Source organism: Rhodofomes roseus, assembly GCF_022264815.1.
Source record: "Rhodofomes roseus strain CIRM-BRFM 1785 chromosome Unknown C8Q71scaffold_44, whole genome shotgun sequence".
Lineage (NCBI taxonomy): Eukaryota > Fungi > Basidiomycota > Agaricomycetes > Polyporales > Fomitopsidaceae > Rhodofomes > Rhodofomes roseus.
Window position 1 is genome coordinate 25 of NW_025953000.1, and position 18400 is coordinate 18424.

General features: G+C 51.7%; 7 protein-coding genes across 7 annotated transcripts; 4 read left to right on the forward strand and 3 right to left on the reverse strand.

Moving 5' to 3' along the window:
- Window positions 1–482: 482 nt before the first annotated feature.
- On the forward strand, window positions 483–3010 carry C8Q71DRAFT_728328 (uncharacterized protein; the record flags this gene model as incomplete). Its single annotated transcript, XM_047921945.1, has 14 exons — window positions 483–554; window positions 740–783; window positions 834–851; window positions 877–922; window positions 992–1039; window positions 1129–1174; window positions 1452–1486; window positions 1710–1765; window positions 1948–1955; window positions 2241–2404; window positions 2578–2622; window positions 2774–2791; window positions 2914–2931; window positions 2984–3010. The coding sequence occupies 14 exons, from the start codon at window positions 483–485 to the stop codon at window positions 3008–3010; spliced, it is 645 nt and encodes a 214-aa protein (XP_047772537.1).
- A 341-nt stretch (window positions 3011–3351) lies between these two features.
- Window positions 3352–4989, reverse strand: C8Q71DRAFT_728329 (uncharacterized protein; the record flags this gene model as incomplete). The annotated part of the gene is made up of 6 exons (XM_047921946.1): window positions 3352–3587; window positions 3672–4112; window positions 4152–4256; window positions 4307–4664; window positions 4699–4841; window positions 4899–4989. The coding sequence occupies 6 exons, from the start codon at window positions 4987–4989 to the stop codon at window positions 3352–3354; spliced, it is 1374 nt and encodes a 457-aa protein (XP_047772538.1).
- A 715-nt stretch (window positions 4990–5704) lies between these two features.
- C8Q71DRAFT_718756 (uncharacterized protein) lies at window positions 5705–8369 on the forward strand (the record flags this gene model as incomplete). The annotated part of the gene is made up of 4 exons (XM_047921248.1): window positions 5705–5830; window positions 5896–6213; window positions 6280–7957; window positions 8008–8369. The coding sequence occupies 4 exons, from the start codon at window positions 5705–5707 to the stop codon at window positions 8367–8369; spliced, it is 2484 nt and encodes an 827-aa protein (XP_047772539.1).
- An 843-nt stretch (window positions 8370–9212) lies between these two features.
- On the reverse strand, window positions 9213–10898 carry C8Q71DRAFT_728331 (uncharacterized protein; the record flags this gene model as incomplete). The annotated part of the gene is made up of 6 exons (XM_047921947.1): window positions 9213–9446; window positions 9545–9712; window positions 9746–10019; window positions 10064–10143; window positions 10474–10559; window positions 10649–10898. The coding sequence occupies 6 exons, from the start codon at window positions 10896–10898 to the stop codon at window positions 9213–9215; spliced, it is 1092 nt and encodes a 363-aa protein (XP_047772540.1).
- Window positions 10899–12465: 1567 nt separating this feature from the next.
- Window positions 12466–13564, reverse strand: C8Q71DRAFT_728332 (uncharacterized protein; the record flags this gene model as incomplete). The annotated part of the gene is made up of 3 exons (XM_047921948.1): window positions 12466–12821; window positions 12864–13065; window positions 13118–13564. The coding sequence occupies 3 exons, from the start codon at window positions 13562–13564 to the stop codon at window positions 12466–12468; spliced, it is 1005 nt and encodes a 334-aa protein (XP_047772541.1).
- A 1796-nt stretch (window positions 13565–15360) lies between these two features.
- C8Q71DRAFT_791910 (uncharacterized protein) lies at window positions 15361–16313 on the forward strand. The gene is given in 3 exon segments (XM_047925384.1): window positions 15361–15556; window positions 15607–15788; window positions 15808–16313. 3 exon segments carry the CDS (start codon window positions 15410–15412, stop codon window positions 16229–16231), a joined length of 753 nt encoding a protein of 250 aa, XP_047772542.1. The 5' UTR covers window positions 15361–15409; the 3' UTR covers window positions 16232–16313.
- An 875-nt stretch (window positions 16314–17188) lies between these two features.
- C8Q71DRAFT_863568 (uncharacterized protein) lies at window positions 17189–17955 on the forward strand (the record flags this gene model as incomplete). The annotated part of the gene is made up of 2 exons (XM_047928188.1): window positions 17189–17419; window positions 17476–17955. The coding sequence occupies 2 exons, from the start codon at window positions 17189–17191 to the stop codon at window positions 17953–17955; spliced, it is 711 nt and encodes a 236-aa protein (XP_047772543.1).
- Between the last annotated feature and the right edge of the window lie 445 nt (window positions 17956–18400).

An 18400-nucleotide genomic window follows, 5' to 3' on the forward strand; every position in this document is an offset into this window, starting at 1 on the left:
AGAAAGAACCGGCCGGTCATAATGTACCCACACACAAAACAAACCGGCCGGCCATGACATAGTTTCACTACACATTGACCGGCCAGGCATAGCATGCCTATATTAGAAATGAACCGGCCGGTCATATGGAGCCTGAATATCAATTGCTCCCACCATCCTGGAAACATATTCATTGATGCACTGAGTTTTCTGGACCATAAATGCACTGGACCCAGGTTTTTTGGGCTTTGAATACATTTTTAGCATCCCCATAGATGCTCCCAATTTTCCAGGCACATGCAAACCATTCCAGAGCTTTAGAATCATCAAAATTGAGCTTTCTGGGCTGAAAATAGACCAAAACCAGCCTTTCTGGGCTGGAAATGCATCAGAACACATTTATTGAGCCTCCCAATCCACATTTACAACAGCTCTGAGCCTTATACACCAAGTCCGAGTATTTTACACAATTGCCGAGATTCCACAAAGTCCCGGCACCGAGGATGCACCAAGTCCCGGCGCCGGGGGTGCACCAAGTTGCGGCGCCGCAAGTGCTCCAAGTTGTGGCGCCGCAGGTGCACCAAGCCTCGGCGCCGCACCGTCTCGTTAAGCGCCGAGAAACATCGCTCGGCGCCGCGACTTGGTGCATCCTCGGCGCCGAGTTGTGCTAAACCTGAGGAATAATGGAGTTTCTAACAATGATCACAAAAAGATTACTGATGTTTGTTACACCAATGACCTTTTGTAGCTCATCTTATAGGGAATGTTAGGTTCATTAGGAAATCTCCTAATGACACTACAAAGGTTTGTATGTGGTTACTTATAAAAAGTGATGTTTGTGTCTCATTGTGTAGGGAATGGTCTGTTGATAAGTAAATCTTCTATTGACGCTTCAAGGATTTCCAATGGTCAGGCCGGTACAGCTGCTTTTCTTGTCTGGCTGGTAAGTAAACTTACTGATGACACTACAGTATATTGCATTCAATTTGTACATTTGTAGCTCATCTTATAGGAAATGTTAGGTTCATTAGTAAATCTTCTAATGACATTACAAGGGTTTGTATGTGGTTACTTATAAAAAGTGAGGTTTATATTTCATTGTGTAGGGAATAGTCTATTGATAAGTAAATCTTCTATTGACACTTCAAGGATTTTCAATGCTTAGGCCAGTACAGCAGCTTTTCTTGTTCAGCCAGTAAGTAAGCTTATTGATAGCACTACACATATTTGTATCTCATCTTGTGGGGAACATTAGGTTGATAAGCAACTATTATGATGAGACTACAAGGATGTGTACATCTCATGCTGTTGTTATTGTACAGTAGACAGAACACTACATTACAAATGTGTAGTACTATGACAACTTCTGGCTGATCTAGCGCCCACACTAAAGTTGGTAGCACTTACAGCTTGGAAGATTAAGCTATGAGATTTGGCATATGTGCTGCTGGCTGTATGAACATACATTATAGCCACTAACCTAATGTGGGCAAAGAATACTGCCATGGTGAGGAGAGTAAGAAGGGAGCAGGGACATGCACAATTAGTGATATGTCTCTGAAGTGATAAGTTGTTGCCTTTATGTACAACTTTTGTGCCAACATGTGTCCAGATGAACAAGTACATTCATCAAGTCATGTATGGATGGGTTGCTGATACATGTTTCATTTATCCTCATACATTCTGCTATGATCATGATGGCCACACCCTACATATATATCTGTATGTAGAAACCAATCCCAGATGAATATGAGACATTCTATAGAATTAACACATGTGGTCCTAGGTACATTGCTCTGCTACAGCCTACATTTGGAACTCACTGACTTTTCTGTAAATGCTAGACAGTTCAACCTTGATGCAGGGTTGTAACTATGATGTATTCTTTTGTGATAATCAACCTCTTGTTCCTACAGTGTTCCCTTGTCTTAATTTCATTATGTACTAATTAAATACAACACACTGTAGTGTCATTAGTGAGTTTACTTACCAGCCGGAACAGGAAAAGCAGCTGTACCGGCCTAACCGTTGAAAATCCTTGAAGTGTCAATAGAAGATTTACTTATCAACAGACCATTCCCTACACAATGAGACACAAACATCACTTTTTATAAGTAACCACATACAAACCTTTGTAGTGTCATTAGGAGATTTCCTAATGAACCTAACATTCCCTATAAGATGAGCTACAAAAGGTCATTGGTGTAACAAACATCAGTAATCTTTTTGTGATCATTGTTAGAAACTCCATTATTCCTCAGGTTTAGCACAACTCGGCGCCGAGGATGCACCAAGTCGCGGCGCCGAGCGATGTTTCTCGGCGCTTAACGAGACGGTGCGGCGCCGAGGCTTGGTGCACCTGCGGCGCCACAACTTGGAGCACTTGCGGCGCCGCAACTTGGTGCACCCCCGGCGCCGGGACTTGGTGCATCCTCGGCGCCGGGACTTTGTGGAATCTCGGCGATTGTGCAAAACACTCGGACCTTGTGCAGAATGCTCAGACCTGTTGTAAATATGATTTAGGGAGCTAAAGACATGTGCAAGAATAGCCTTTGAAGCAATTCCAGCCTGAAAAACCTGGATCTGGTCTGTTTCCAGGCTAGAAAGCTCATTTATGGTGCTTTTGAAGCATGGGCATGGTTTGTATGTACCTAATAAAATTGGGAGCATGTAAGGGAATGTTTGTCAATGTATTCCAAGCCCAAAAAACCTAGGTCCAGTGTGTTTATGGTCCATAAACCTCAGTGCATCTTTGAATATGTGTTCTGGCATGTTTGGCACAATTATCATTCAGATTCCATATGATCGGCCGGTTCGTTTCTAATGTAGGTTTGTTATGACCGTCCGGCCCATGTGTAGTGTAAGTATGTCATGCCTGGCCAGTCTGTTTTTGGTGTAGGTAGACTATGACCGGCCGGTCCTTTTGCAATGCAGGTATATGACCTCCGGCCGGTATGTTATAAATGTAGGTACATGAACTCCGGCTGGTGCATTATAAGTCAAGGTATATGAGCTCTGGGTGGTGCATTGATAATGTGAATGTATGAGCTCCGGCCGGTGCATCCATGATGTGGGTATATGAGCTCCGGCCGGTCTGTTATAAATGTAGTTGCCTGATCTCCGGCCGGTCCATTTACAACCATAGAATAAATTCCGGACCATTGTTCAGTAACACTTGTTGATTTTCCCTGTCATTGGCCGGTCCGTTCAAAACAAGACCGGCCAGTCTGCTAACAATGGGCACCTCAGGTACCGGCCGGTGGTTTTGCAACCTCCGGACACATTTCTCCGGCCGGCGTCGGGTTTCCGTTGACGACGGGGAATATGCAGCCCGGGTGTACCGTTAGGAACGTAAAAGTACACTCATTGGGCTCAATGACTTACAATCTTGATCACATGTTGATCAGCGGCATAGTTGACGTTGAGTGTCTTACAAGCCTCGCCCCAGCAAATCTGGGCCCATTCTTCTTCAAGCAAGTCGGTCGGAAACGCGTTGATAGTAGACACTCGGCATCTGTACAATGAATTAGCGATATTGAGAAGAGCCTTCACGTCGGCATTGTAGTCCTTGACACGCGGACCATGTTTAGATGGAGTGCCAATGACCTCTGGACAAGATATATCTTCGTACAAAGGGAACTCTTAAGATCAGCATCTCACAGACGTTGATATACAGCAAGAAGATGGCTTACCGCCGTTCATGGAGCTTCCTTCGTCCCCACTTCCTTCGTCATCCTCCTTATCCTCTAGCACTTCGCGCTGCTGCTCCTGGTCGTCATCATCAACATCGTCATGTGGAGAGACACCCTGATGCGGAGGAGGACTACTGGAATGTGGCGAAGATGGCACACGTTCGACAGGCTGGTCATCATCTTGCTGACTAAAGTATTCCTCGTCGTCTTGAAAGTCTGCAGCGTCGTAGACGTATGGATTCACATGATGCTTGTTGCCGGACTGATCATCGTCGTATTCCAGATCGTTGTAGAAACCGTTACCAATGTCGCTTCCCTTGTCGTTGTCTCGGCCCAGTGGTTCGGGACTGTCGGCTTTGGGCCCACGGCGGCGATGATCCTCGGGCGCCATTTCTTCGTCATCACTTAGAGGCGGAACACGTCCAGCGTTGCCAGGACGTCCTGAAGATATCAAACAATCAGTATTGTTCGACATCTTACTAGTATTGGATTGACTCTGAGGTTCACCGGTGGAGCGGCTCTGCGTCGTGTTGGAGCCAGAGAAGACCTGTCTTGCCGTGGAAGCAACTTGAACATTGCGTTGATCTGACAAACATCTGTGAGTTTTGATCAAGCCATGCATGGAAAGAGCTGACCTTGTCGTTGTTCTGACTGATTTGCGGTTCCGTAGCGCTTGAGAGTTGCTGGCGGTGGTGTTCCCGAGCGCCTTGCTATCAATCTTGAAGGCAGCGATGACGATGACTCGGAGTGTCTTGCCACAGCCTGAGGCCTTGAAGGCGGTGGCTGCTTGGAGTGTTGTGGTACAGACAACCTTACAGTAGGTGGTGGTAGTGGCGCCGGCGCCGAAGGCTCAGAGTGTCGAGCACTCTGCTGAGCCTGAGTCACTTTGTGCAGGACCTTTTCTTTACGCTTGATAAGGTTCTTGAACGGCACATTGTTAGGTTTCGCGCTTGTGACACTCTGCGTAGTGAACTTATGCGGTGATTGAGTAACCTGACGAGTCAATTTGTGGAAGACTGGCACGCACCGTTGATGTCGAGTTGCCGTTGTTACCACTGTGCGATGTACGAGGCTTCTTACCTGGCTTAGCACCAGATGCCCTATTCTCAGAACTCTCGTCTGCAGGCCGCTTCTGTCCCTTACGGCTCTGCGCCGCCTCTTGGTCTTTGTCTGTGCAGTCAAAATTGATTGATAGACAAGCTTAAAGGAAGACTCAGGAAAACGTACCGAGTTGGCGCTGTTTCGCAGATGGATGGCGTTCACGTCTTGGAGGTTCATCCGGCGCACTGTTTGACTGTTGCCTAGACCTCTGGGACATTGCAAGAGGAAGTGAGCGTTGTAAATGAATGGAATGGACAGGTAAGGGATGATACCATGCACTGGCAACGTCTGTCAGGCTTCAGTGAAGTTGGGACGTGGCAGAATAGGCACACGACTCGTCGGCAACTTATTGGCTGGGGTCCTGGTTGGGGTCCTAGTCATGTGGATGGACGTGAATACTGGCCTGGATGCTGACAAATAACGGCAATTGTGAATGTCAGCCCGATCGTGTGCAGGTTTCCAAACGTACAGGTCGCACCCAGTAGCCCAACACTAGCTGACTGTAACTCTTGCCACTCAGCCTTCTGGATCCCTAGATGCCTCGCTGTGGTTACTGCAAACGTCAGGTGCCTACAACAAAAGGTGTTCGAGTTCATGTCCGGAACTCACCACCATGCCGCCTCAAATGGGAACGTCAACTCGCCCGAGTCGTGCAGGCAATCGCGTCTTCTCAGAACATCGCTGCTGTTGCTGCTGTTGCCGCAGCATCCTATACGGCGAGCTCTGCCAGTGCACACGACGATGTTGCTCGCACACAACCTGACGACGTCGATGACCCAATGGATGGAGGCCAATCTGAGTCATCGCACCAGACACAAGTCGAGGACGTACCAGAGGTCGAGGAAGACGCCCGCTGATACGTCGAGTGTTACCCCGGCGTCGTCGCAACGATCATCCGGGAGGATAACACGCTCTTCGAACAATGGTGCGCGATGCGTGCTGAAGCTGGGGTTGACGAGTGGGCGCCGTTCAAGGATGAGGAAGAGTGGGAGTTGTTCCGGTGGCTGATCAAGCACGTTGGTCAGACCAAAATTGACGAGTTCCTTAAACTGTTGATTGTACGCACCATGCCTCTTTTCTCCATCGTTTTCGAGCACATTGACGAACTTGAACCTTTCTGTAGATACGAAGGAACTGTGGCTTGTCGGCCGACAGCAAGTACAAGTTCTTTCAGCAGATTGACGACCTACCTACTGGAGTCCCGTGGCACTGCGACATGATTTCTGTTCAAGGTGATCGTATGGGCGATGATGGGAAGTTCATGCAGGAACAGCTCGAGCTGTGGCGGCGCGAACCTATTGAATGCGTAGAGGAGCTGATTGGGAACCCTATATTCGACGGAAGTATTGCCTATGGACCAGAGAGAGTTTATACAGAGGAGGCAGCTACCATACGGCGGTACGACGAGATGTGGACAGCCGATTGGTGGTGGAATATGCAGGTACGTCCGCATGACGTTGCGATCACCCGACCTGTCTGAGAAGACTCAATGATGTTGCTCCCATAGGGGAAGTTGCCAGAGGGTGCAACAATTGCACCTGTAATCCTCGCGTCTGATGCCACGAACCTCACCAACTTTGGCGGCAATAAGAAGGCATGGCCTGTGTATCTATCCATTGGGAACATCTCAAAATCGGTACGGCGTCAGCCTTCGCAGCGCGCAACGATCCTTGTTGGCTACATACCTGTCTCGAAGCTCGAGTGCTTCCATGATTCGACTCGCAGCCTTGCCGGCTATCGCCTCTTCCACCATTGCATGTCGCTCATCCTCAAGTCCCTTCGCGAACCGGGCCTCAACGGGAAGGAGATGACTTGCGCAGACCGCGGTGTCCGGAAGGTCCATCCGATTGTTGCGGCATATGTCGCTGATTATCCCGAACAATGCCTCGTTTGCTGCTGCAAGGAGAACAGTTGCCCGCGCTGCACCGCGCCACCCCTCCAGCGCGGTGAGCAGCTTCACTGTGATCCGCGCGATGTTGAAAGCACCAAAGATGCGTTGCGCGAGCACCAGAACGGAAACGACTCACCACGCTTCACTTCCGAACAATTGCGGCCCGTCTACGAGCCCTTCTGGGCGGACCTTCCCCACTGCGACATCTTCTCGTCTATCATGCCGGACATCCTGCATCAGCTCCATAAGGGAGTATTCAAGGATCACTTACTGTCGTGGTGTACATCGATCATGGGCACGGACGAAATGGACCGCCGCTTCCGCGCGATGACCAACTTCCCAGGCCTTCGACGCTTCCACAACGGCATCTCGCACGTATCACAGTGGACGGGCAAAGAGCACAAGGAAATGCAGCGTATTTTTGTAGCGCTCTTAGCCGGTGCTGTGCCTACGGAGGTCCTGGAGGTGGTGCGCGCACTCGTGGACTTTATCTACTACACGCAACTTCAGTCTCATGATGACACAACACTCACTCACCTGCAGTCAGCTCTCGACACGTTCCATCGCCATAAGGACGTTTTCATCAGGCTTGGGATTCGGGAGCATTTCAATATTCCGAAGATACACGCCCTCCTTCACTACGTCAAGGCGATCCGCTCTCGTGGTTCTTGCGATGGCTACAATACCAAACTCCCTGAGCGCTTGCATATTGAGCTAGCGAAGAACACTTACCGCGCAAGCAACCAGCGTGACTATATGGAGCAGATGGTGACGTGGCTCGCGTGCCAGGAAGCGGTGGACTTGCATGCTACTTACATCGCTTGGTTCCAAGGTCTTTGTGCGGAAGAAACGGCGGAGGAGTTGGAGGAACCAGACTTAGAGCCTGACGAAGAAGAACCTGACGAAGACGTTGCCCCTCCACTGCTCCCGGATGGTGACAAAGTAGAAAGCGGAAACATGTACTCAATTGCAAAGCACTGCCCTCTTCCCAATCTATCCCTACGCTACCTGCTCACTGACCACGGCGCAACCGAGTTCCTACCCGCCTTGACCGAATTTGTCCGCACCGAGCTACCCCGTTGCGAACTATGCCCAAACCACATGGACCGCTACGACGTTTACAAGAATATATGGGTCAGTTATCCAGGGGATCCTCACGGCGACGTACCAGAGCATACCGACCGCATCCGGGCAGTTGCCGCCAAAGCAGGGAGAGGGCGAAAGCAGGCTACGGCTGCGTACTTTGATACCGCATTCATTGTCGACCCGGATGTTCCTTTTGATGGAGTTGAAGGTAAGAGCAGACGTTCTGTCACGTGTGAGTACAGTCATACAGAAGGGCAGTGAACACTTACCTGATCCGGCAAGAACATCCAGGAACAAGGATAGCGCGTGTGCGCATCATCTTCAATCTTCCAGCACAATTTGGATCGCGGCCTCACCCCCTCACATATGTCGAATGGTACACACTGTTGCGGCACAAGGATCCGGGCACCGGTCTCTACCTGGTCTCCCGCTCAACACGTAACGGCAAGGCAAACGCTAGCATCGTCAGCGTTGACCAGATCCGCCGCGCCGCGCATTTAGTCCCGAAATATGGCAGAGAGATAAGCAGAGAACTCACCAAAGATAGTTCACTCAACGTCGCAACAGAATTCCGGGTGAATTTGTACATTTCAGTTGACCTTAGATCCGTGACAGTTTGAATTGGTGTACTAGTAGCCAGATAAGCTACTCTTTGTCTATGAATTGCATACCCGTGCTGAAATGCGATGTATATGTTGCGACTTGCGGCACTGTTCGAGTCTGCATCTCGGACTTATACTACTCGAGCGATGATCGCATAAGCGCCCACGTTAAAGTACCTCCCCACCTCAGCGTCGATGATTAAGCCTCAAAAATTGGAATGTGGACAGAATAGACCTACAAAGTGTGATTCGTGCAAACACACATCTTCGGGAATTGCATTTGCTCGCACAAGTTCAATAGTTTTGCTGAGCAGCTGCGCCACCGCGACCGGCGCTTCTACTATTGACGCGCCCAAACAAGGCGCGTGGTTCTGTGCTTCCCTTGCCACTACCCACCATCTTCTTGTACTGTCCCTCTGCATCATACAACGCCCCCAACCTTTACATTCTATGTCATCGCACACCTGGCGGCACGATGGTCACCGCGGTCCGGGCCAGCCATGCAAACATCCCCGTCAAAAACACGTCACCACCTTTCCGAGTTGTCGCGCGGCCTCTCCGGCGCCCACCTACCCACTATGCCGCGAACCAAGGAAAGGAAATGCTATGTTCACCGGTTCTAATGAGTAGGAAGACGAAGCAGGAGAGGCACAAGGCATCAAAATCGGTGAGTAGATGGCTCTTTCGACCGAGCATACCTCGAACATGCGAGCGATATGTGCTGCTCCTATCCCCCCTACTCTACCTATCTTACATATCTCGCTACCAAGTGTGCATAGACGAGTTGCTCAGTGCAGACCTGCGTTGATGTTTGTGTTGGGGGTCGGCCCGGGTGGTTGCATCCGCGGTCTGCGGGCACTCTCAACTATCCACTTGGTCCGAGTAAGCACCCATCAATGACCATCCCCTATCCTGTCCCCCCGTCCCGTTCCCCAACCCCTCCTTTTGATATTCCGGGCTGATATACCTGTGAGTGGCAGAATACTTGGCATCCTCGTCCTCCTCAACATGGCGTGAACGAGGATTGCGAACAAGCTCCCTTGCATCGACCGCCTTCACCTGGACAAAGTGCGTGCGCTGCGGCTTGTCTCGAACCTTGACACAACATGAATGTACGTCCCGCGTGTGTCTTCGACGTGCCCCAAAGGAGGAGCCAGGATGAGGCATGCTGGGTGTACCGGCCAGCAACTCACGTCGTGTGGCATCACCACTTGACAACAACACGACACGGGTCGCGCGCCGTACGCAATGGCGAGCATGAACGCAAGGCTCGGGACACAGCCGGCGTACGACCGCATGCCAACAGTGTCATCATTTGCCGTGGTGGGACGCGCCTCGCTGACACAAGCACAGTGCGCTGCCTACGTACGTACTAACTGCTTACTAGTACTCACTACTGACGCCTGCCCATGTAGCACAACCCACTCATCTCGCTCCCCTTGCATCTCAGTCACCACCGGCATCGACAAATGTCGAACCGAGCAACCAGCGCCTGTGATTCTCATCTGCGCGATCTTACCGGGAAGGTACCATGACGGCCTGCCGCGCTTCGCATGCCCTCGCGCCCCCGACGCGCAACATCCAGCTGACCAGGTGCCGACGCAAGGATGCCTTGAGGAGCTAGACGGTGAGCACGACCCTACATGTCGTGCACGTGCCAGTTGACAACTGCAAGGCCTGCAGAGTATACACGTCAGCAATGCACTTCGTACCGCGAACCACCGGATGGCCACTGCTCGGATGTGTGCTGGCTGGTTACAGATCTGCCGTCTTGTACATGTCCGGTTGTGTACTATACTAGTCAGGAAAATGTAATGCTAGTGGATTGACAGTACAGAGATAAATTACATTTTGGGTGGCTTCCTGATGTCAGAACCGCCGCAAAGTCTACTATGATCACAACCATTTCTCTCGATACCATTATCAACGGTACTATGACACAACCTATTCTACAGCTGCAATGGACTGCTATCTACCGTAAGATATTCCTATGGCACCCTATCTACCACCTATGATCATCTACAAGGTGCTATGGACAACTATATAGTAGGCGCCAGCGGCTATGACACAGATAGCACCTATCCTGGCTATGTATCTAGGGCAGCTGCTATGCCTAAAATACCTTTTTCCTGATGTACAGGCTTGCCATGGTGCGGGTCAGGACAGGTGCACGGTCAATTGGGTGGGCGGACAATTGGGCAGGCATGCCTACATAAGCAAGAGTGGACAGGCAAGCAGTAGCACATACAACCGCTAGGTCGTCCCGGCCTGCGGCGCGGGGAGGCTCACAAGCGCACTGGGGCCTGCCGCTGGGCGGGGGGCACTCCGCTGGTGGGCAGAGGCGGAGGCGGCACTGGAGGGGATGCACTGGGATGTGTCAGCAAAGGGGGACGGCGCCAGTGGTGCAGCCGATGGGTGCATTGGTGCAGGAGGTGGTGGGGCAGCCATCAGGCGTGATGGTGGGGCTAGCGGGGCCGTTAGAGGTGCCACGTGAGAAGGGGCTGCAAGCAGTGCCTGTAGCAGAGCGGGAGAGAACATACTGCACATTGGGGGAGCAGGGGCTGCAGGTCAGGGCATGTTGGACAGGGCACAACCTTTAAGTCGCTCCTGGGCAAATCCACATCAGAACTTTGGTGATTTCAGTGAATGGCTGTGACAGGCCATGACGGTTGCTGAGACCCCAGTTTCACGTTGTGTCACCATATCAGGCATCAGCAACACCGGCCGCATTTCAGCAAGACGGCCGGATTGTGGGATCAACACCATCAGACGGTGGTCACTCATCAGCAAGCTCACATACAAGACTTCACCTACGGTTAGCATTCACACCAGTAACTGCATGAATGGGTGACAGATCATGCTAGGAGCTTGTACTACGGTACAAAGATCAATATTCAGAGACTATGATCGCCTGCCGTGTGTTATGGGAATATCTCTGAATCCCAAGTCCACCTTATATGCATCGACTCCCTAGCTATTGTTAGAGCTCCGCTATTGTCGGTAGGGTCTATTAAGTAAGCACAATGGACTCACTGCCAATTGGTCGCGAACACATTTTGGCATTATCCAGTAATCTACGGAGTTTGCCGACAACCGCTTTCAGACTGCAATACCAATGGAAGGAAGGACCAAATCCCCAAGGTTATTCACTACTGGTAAAGGGAACACCGAAGGATCACCAATGACCATTGACCTTCGGTAATGGCAATCCCGAGGGATCACCGAGGAAGGCTGTGCTGACACTTTGGACTTAGCAAGGAGAGGACTTAGGCTGTGAAGTTCAGACACATCTCAAGTACAGCTTAGCCTTGCCGGTAACCTGAACTAAATTGATTTTCTGTCCAGTTTTCAGCTTAGGAGGGACCTTCATAGCTTCGAGGGTCTTTGCCAAATCAAGTGTAATATCCGATCCTGAGTCCACGACAATTTCTACTGTCTCTGGTTCTTGAGGACTGAGGAATGCCGACAGTTTAGTAGCTTCCCGGAGGACGGGCTAACTCTTTCTTTAATTCCAAGACCTTTCCGCTGTCGTTCTCCTCATTCGGTAATGGATGAGTGGTCTTCCATTGCCAAGCCATCTGTTGACGGCCTTTCCTGTTAATTCCAGAGAAAATATTATTTGCATGAGCTTCGTTCACTGAGACGTTGTTTACCATTGCCGTAATGGAGTCTCCCTCCAGGGCCGACTCTACTCCATCCTTAGTCTGCTCAGGCTCGAGCGCAACTTCAGATGGTTTGGTAGTCTGAAGGGGTTTATGAAAATCCTGCTCATCCTCACTATGGAGTCCATAGTAGGTGTCTTCATAATCCTGTTCGTCCTCAAGCTCATCTTCATTCAGGAGAGCAAGGTTAGCTCGGGCAATACATCCACCTTTCCGGGAATACTTGCACTGGCCATGCGCAACGCCTGTGAGAGAACGGGATGGTCACATGACATGGAATTACCATAACGGGCGAAATATCGCACTCGAGAATGGCAAAGCATCCTGAGCAAGCTGTACCCTACCAATTGCCTTGGAGAAGCGTGGAATATGTGTGCTTGTATTAGGACATCAGTGCGAAAACATATTAGACAGATATATGGAATATCAAGAGCAAGGGAAAGGATCAACTATCAGGAGTGCAGGAGCTCCTCCTCCTCGTACTCGCAATCAGAGTCAGACTTGTTATGGTACATGCTCAGGTCATCAGAAGTCAGAACTAGTGAGGGGATTGGTGCATCTGTTATGTCAGAAACACTGGGCAAAGTCAGATGAGCTTCGTTGTAAGTATCAATAGCTGAAAGTAGTGTAGTGAGAAGCACATCCTTCTTGCCTGTGACCGCAATCTTCGCCGACGGATTGGCGCGTTTGTGCCAGTACAGCTGCGGTTTGATGTCTTTCTCAATGGTAATAGAACACTTGTCCACATTCCACCAATACTCCGGATCCAAAATCGGCGTGATCCCATCAATCAACACGTTTTTCTTCTCTTGAGCGGCCACTCAAGCATCACACTTCACGCGATGCACACGTACGCGGTGTTCTTTCGCAACCATTAACGTGGCCCACTTCTTCCCTAGTCTCGAGCTGTCAGGCTTCTGACCCAGCCGCCAAAGATATGTCAAATCTCCGGGGGAACCTGACAGGTGCCGGCGTACAAAGCTCGACTTGGAGGTGTCATTCGCGGCGAACATCTTCTCCGCATTGTAATTTGTTTGCTGCACGCCGCTTCCCTACACGCAGGCTCCCTAGGTTTGACTCGTTGTGGTTGTTGGTTGCCCGTACTGCCACGCGTTCACACTGCTTGGGCGTCAGCGAGGCGATGGGTGACCCGGGAGCCACTGGCAGAGCATGCAGCGACTGGGATATGGCGCTGGCGGCGTGAGCTGGCACGGTTGAGCTTGACGTGGCGCCGGTGTTGATGCACCGCTCTGCAAGCTTCGCTTGAAGGTGATCCCGGGAACACGTTGTGTTGTACTTGTCCCGATGAGCCTTCCATACGGCGGTGTCAGCCGCATGGACACTCTGCCGCGCATTCTTGCGTGTGGCCACAGTCTCTTGCCTTGCCTCGTCTCTTTCCTGCAGCACCTCCTGGACCGCCGTAGCTTTGTGCGGTTTGTGGCTTGACTGTGATGCCACCTGGCGCGTCCGGCGAGCCACAACACTGCATGCAGCAGCGTGCTTGCTGCACTCCCACTGAGCCCTGGAGGACTTACCGGAGCCTGACACCATGCCAGTTGTGCGTAAAAGTGCCAGCAGCAAGCCTATACCGCCAGTTGATGATGCAGTAAGCTAGCTGGTCACCAGGACCAACGGAGGAAAGTGGAGAGACGCGTCGCGGTCGCTCGCCATGTCAGCCACAGACGCGACTGGACGGGCGCTTGAGCGAAAAGCTGTGTCTTGCCCTTCGGAATTGCGGCGCAAATTCCAGCTCATCGCGAGCATTGCCTCTCCAAAAAAATACATGTACAGAATTGGATTGATTGCGGCTACAATGCTATGTTTGAAAAATGTATGATTTCGGCCTACATTTGTTACTAATGTACCAGATCTACTCGAAAGGAGTACATATTTCAGGATTTCTAAACTTCGCATTCTTCGTACTGAGCTCTCATTGCCTGTGCTATAATCCGATTGATTCTACGGGTCCTGTGCAAGCCCGAAAATACTCTACCACTTTCTGGACGGCCTCCGCACTAAGCGCGGGAACACGGATTTTGCCGGAATGGCAGGGCATTGCGCATGGCCACTTGCACTCATTATCCCAGTGCAAAGGACTGTCGCAATGCCAACAAGGACGTTTGCCGAGCTCTTGGGGAGTTTTTCGGTTAGACTTCACCAAGTCATCCCTCGGGAAAGGAGCTTTACGCTTCTCTGGTTGACTTCCAGAGAGATGTACCCTGGTGTCGGGATACTTTCCTTTCCCTTGGAACTGATCCCAATGGTTATTATCATTATTGAGCTGCAAAAGTGTTCCTTCGTAGTACCGAATAGCATCTTGCAGATCAACTACTTTCTCATAAAGGTGAGGTGTGAGAATGGTAGTCCAGATAGTGGGTGCTCCGTCGAGGATTTCATTGATCAATTCCAATAATTCCGACTTAGTATAGTCGTAAACAAACTCCAATAATTCCAGCTTGCGAATGTAGTACTCTGAAGGAGACTCTCTAGGAGCGGCAGAGTCTCAGTAACAAGCACGGTTGGCTTTACTCTTTTGTCAATCAAGCCAAGCTTTATTCATGTAGTGCTGACCTATAGCTGTCTTTAGGTCACTCCAACTATGCTGAATTTGCTCTCTTCGGTATGTCGGCAAAGAATAATACCTGTTCTTGGCACTGCCTTTAAAGCGTCGGGGAACTACTGATCCTAATTGCTGAGCGACTGTGTGCGATCCTTTGGCAAGCTGGTTGGCCTTAAGGATCCATCGGGCGAGGTGGTCAGTATTGCCGTCCCAAGTAGGCACGACATCCGTCTTCAGTTTAAGGTCAAAGCAGGGTTCTTCTTGCCGACCTTCATCATCTGAATTATTGTCTTGCTGACAATGTTGTCCTCCGGGACCGGTGTGTAGGTTGCGAGTCTCCCGGGACCGTGTGAGGTGGCAGGGAGCAGGGGTCGATAGTCGGTAGAAACGACAGGTTTTGTTGTCGGACGATGTCGACGTAACTATAGGTAGTCACAGAAGGAAGGTGCAAGAGGAGTGCCTAGGCTACACTGCCCAGTGCTTGTTCCGCTGAACAATGGAACAGCTGTTCCCGCAAGGACACGCAAATACGCAGAGTTTGCAGTACGCACGCTCGCCGCTGTCGCCGCAGATTTGCAAGAGAGAGAGAGAGATTTATTTGCCGCTTAGAAAACAGAGCTGTCCTGGTTCGCAGGAGTTACCTCTAACCGTCCGCCCTCGAAGTGGTAGTGGTAAGTGAGTCCCCTCCCTCTCACGCCAGCACACCATGTCCTTCCCCTCCCCAACTTCCCACACCCTCAAACTTTCCCGACTCTCCCCGTCCTCTCCCCTACTCCCCCTTCCTTCCGGTTGGCCAGTGAAGCCCCAGCCTCCTTTGCTCACCGCTCCCACCCACCATGTCCCTCCCTGGACAATCCCCATACGACGTCCACTTCTACCGTCTCCTCGAGCTCCTTCTACACGAACACAACTTGGAACCCCATCTCCTCCCCCACGATCCGACTGCCTGGCTGGCCTGGGCCCATGGAAGTCGTTGGCTGTTGGTGTGTCCTTCTCCTAGGACCTGTCGTCTCCCACGCTAACTGTACTCCAGCGCATGCTGTTTGAGTCCCGTAGCATCGCCGTGGCCTCCGGGGACATCTCTCTCCCTTCCGTCCACCAGACACCATCTGTGCACGCCCTGGTTGTGTACCTCGACACCATCTTCGCAACCCTTTGTTCTGAGCACGCTTCGTCTCTCCCTGAGCCATACCCATCATCGCCTGGTCGCCTAACGTGTTCTCGCCGAGCAGAGCATTGCTGAGGAAGGTGCTCCACTCCCGGCTATTTCCTATCGCAACAGTCCGCTCGCTTTATCGAACCAGCGCGCTTCTTCTGTCGGATGGGACGTCATCACCGACCAGCTGGAAGCTCTTAGTGATGCTCAGTGTTTGACCACCAACACCCTTGACCAGCTCGATCGTGGGCTAGCCACGCTCTCCGCCGTGGTCCAAGGTATTCAGGAACAGCTGTCACACGGGCTGTACCTTCCAGACAATTATTCCGGAATTCCTCGTCGTTTAGTCTTCACCACGTCTAGGGGTTCAATGGCTCTCAATCCACGCCCCATGGGCTTCACGCATAGCGTTGCCGATGCTGCTGCTGACCGAGAGGCTGGAGGATCCGGAAGGAACGGGGACGGAGGGAACGTTCGTAACGCAAGCCCTTTGCTCAACTGACCCCATGTAGTCATCTGTAGCACCTTCTGTAACCGTGTGCTTGGCTTAGTTGGAATGTATTCGGCCCGTTCGTGTTCTGTTCCCCAAGTCCGTACTTCTCGGGGATGCCTTTGTTGCGCCGTACCGCCGTCCCATTTCTCGCCCTGACGTGTTTGTATGTTGTCGATTCCGTGCATAGACCGTGGGCCATGCCCACAACGGTTCGGCATACCTTTACGTTGAAGAACAATGGAAAGGGCAGAACATTACCGACGAAGCATAACAACAAGACTTACTCCCAGGTGATGAACACGAAGTTTGAGTTGCGGTTGAAGGGGGTGGCAACACTGAAGTAGTTGACGCTGGTGTACTTGGAATCACCGAAGGAGGAATTGCTGAAGCCAAGAATCAGTAATTAATGAGCTTGGTAAACAAGGCAATCGAACTCACTAAATTGACCAGTCTCCAAGCTGAAACCTACGCTATTAAATGCCTTAGCTATACTTCCATACTGCTGTGTGCTTTTGAGTTCGGCTCCCTCCGTACAGGGTATGGAGGAAGGGTAGATTCTTAGTCAATGAAGGGTAGTGGTATTAGGCGTATGCAACGAGAGTATCATCAGGAAAGACAAGTCTATGTGAGAGCAATATATGGAGAGTTCCTTCCGAGCCGTTTGCCCAAGTTCAGAGCCTCCGAGTCCAAATCCTAGTCCACATCCGAGAGTGGGTCCTACGTGTCCCCTCCCGCTCCTTCCGCCCCGCTACTTATGTGAGAACAAGCAATAAATGGTACGTCGAGCGCGAGTGTCCCGGGCGTGGGCGATGCCCAAAGGGCAATCACGTGAGGTAGATACACGAAAATTGACGGTTTATATACCCCTCCCCCCTATCCATTTCGGTCAGGTACTATCGCGGCCGAGCTTGCGAGCTTGCCACGATCGCGTGCTCCAACAACTTATTCCCCTTCAGCCGAGCTCACATGCCCCTCCTTGTTCTCTCCGGGTCTTCCCCCTCCCTTCCCTCTCCTCCTGCTCCTGCCTTCTCCCCTACACCGATGGCTCAGCCCCCAAACCCCACCACTTCGTCCCACTCTGCTCGTTACCTCTGTCTTATTGATGTCCTCCAGTACAAAGGGTTGTTCGAGCCTCGGTTCGACGTAGAGCACGCTACTGCCTGGCTTGCCTGGGCCCATGGTGCTCGCTGGCTCATGGTTTGTCAGCCTCCGTCGTCCTCCGTGTCCCTGCTAACCCGTCTGTGTTGTCCCAGCAGATGCTCTTCGAGTCCTACGCCCTGGCAACTGCTCACGGTGATGCCCGCATCCCCCTTCTGTCCAGCATCCCCGAGGTTCGCGAGCTTATCGAACATTTGGACCGCGTGTTCCTCAACCTCCGCTCTGAGCAGAACGAGGCGCCGCTCCTATACGCGACCATCCCTTGGTCCCTGGATCAGCTTCAGAGAGAACAAACCGCCGTGGAAGAAGCCCCAGCCCCTCCTCCTCCATCATATAACAATCCTCCCCTCTGCCTCTCCTCCCTCCGGGGTTTGACCAACAACTGGGACCGCCTGCTCGCCGCCACGGACCGTTCCTTGGATGTCCTCCGCGTTGAACTCGGCCACCTCCACCACGGCCTGGCTGAGGCCCAGATTGACCAACTGTCCGTGATGCATGAAGTAGTCTCCATCACGGGCCGTCTAGAGGACATATGTGATGCACGAGACCTCCCTCCTCCGTTAGTTAATCCGTGACTAGGCCCTTACAAGTAGTGTCTTCCTCTGACCAGGTCGTTCGCCCTGACACCCGTATATCCTGACATGTAATGGCTTGCGGGGTTCAATGGATCTGACTTGTGACGCGCCCGAATGACCTCGTAAAATATCCCATTCCAGGCATGTTGCCGCGGCCCAATCGTGGTCCCCAAAGCTAACATCCTTGGCCTTCTCTGACTGTCCATCTTCCGGCGGTTCCGGCCTCAGCCTGTGGGCACTGCCCACACCTGCCCCGACCTCAGATACTGACCGTCCCCAGTCAGTCGCCTTCCCACGTATCTCCTGGCATGTGCGTCCCCAGATTCCCGCGTCCGTGCCGTCACTCCCGTCTATATTCCTGGCCGGCGCTAACAAGATGTTCCTTCTGGCTGCCTGTAGCCACCGCTCCCCGGTCGTTCCTGGCCAGCGCCTGTTCAATCCTCGT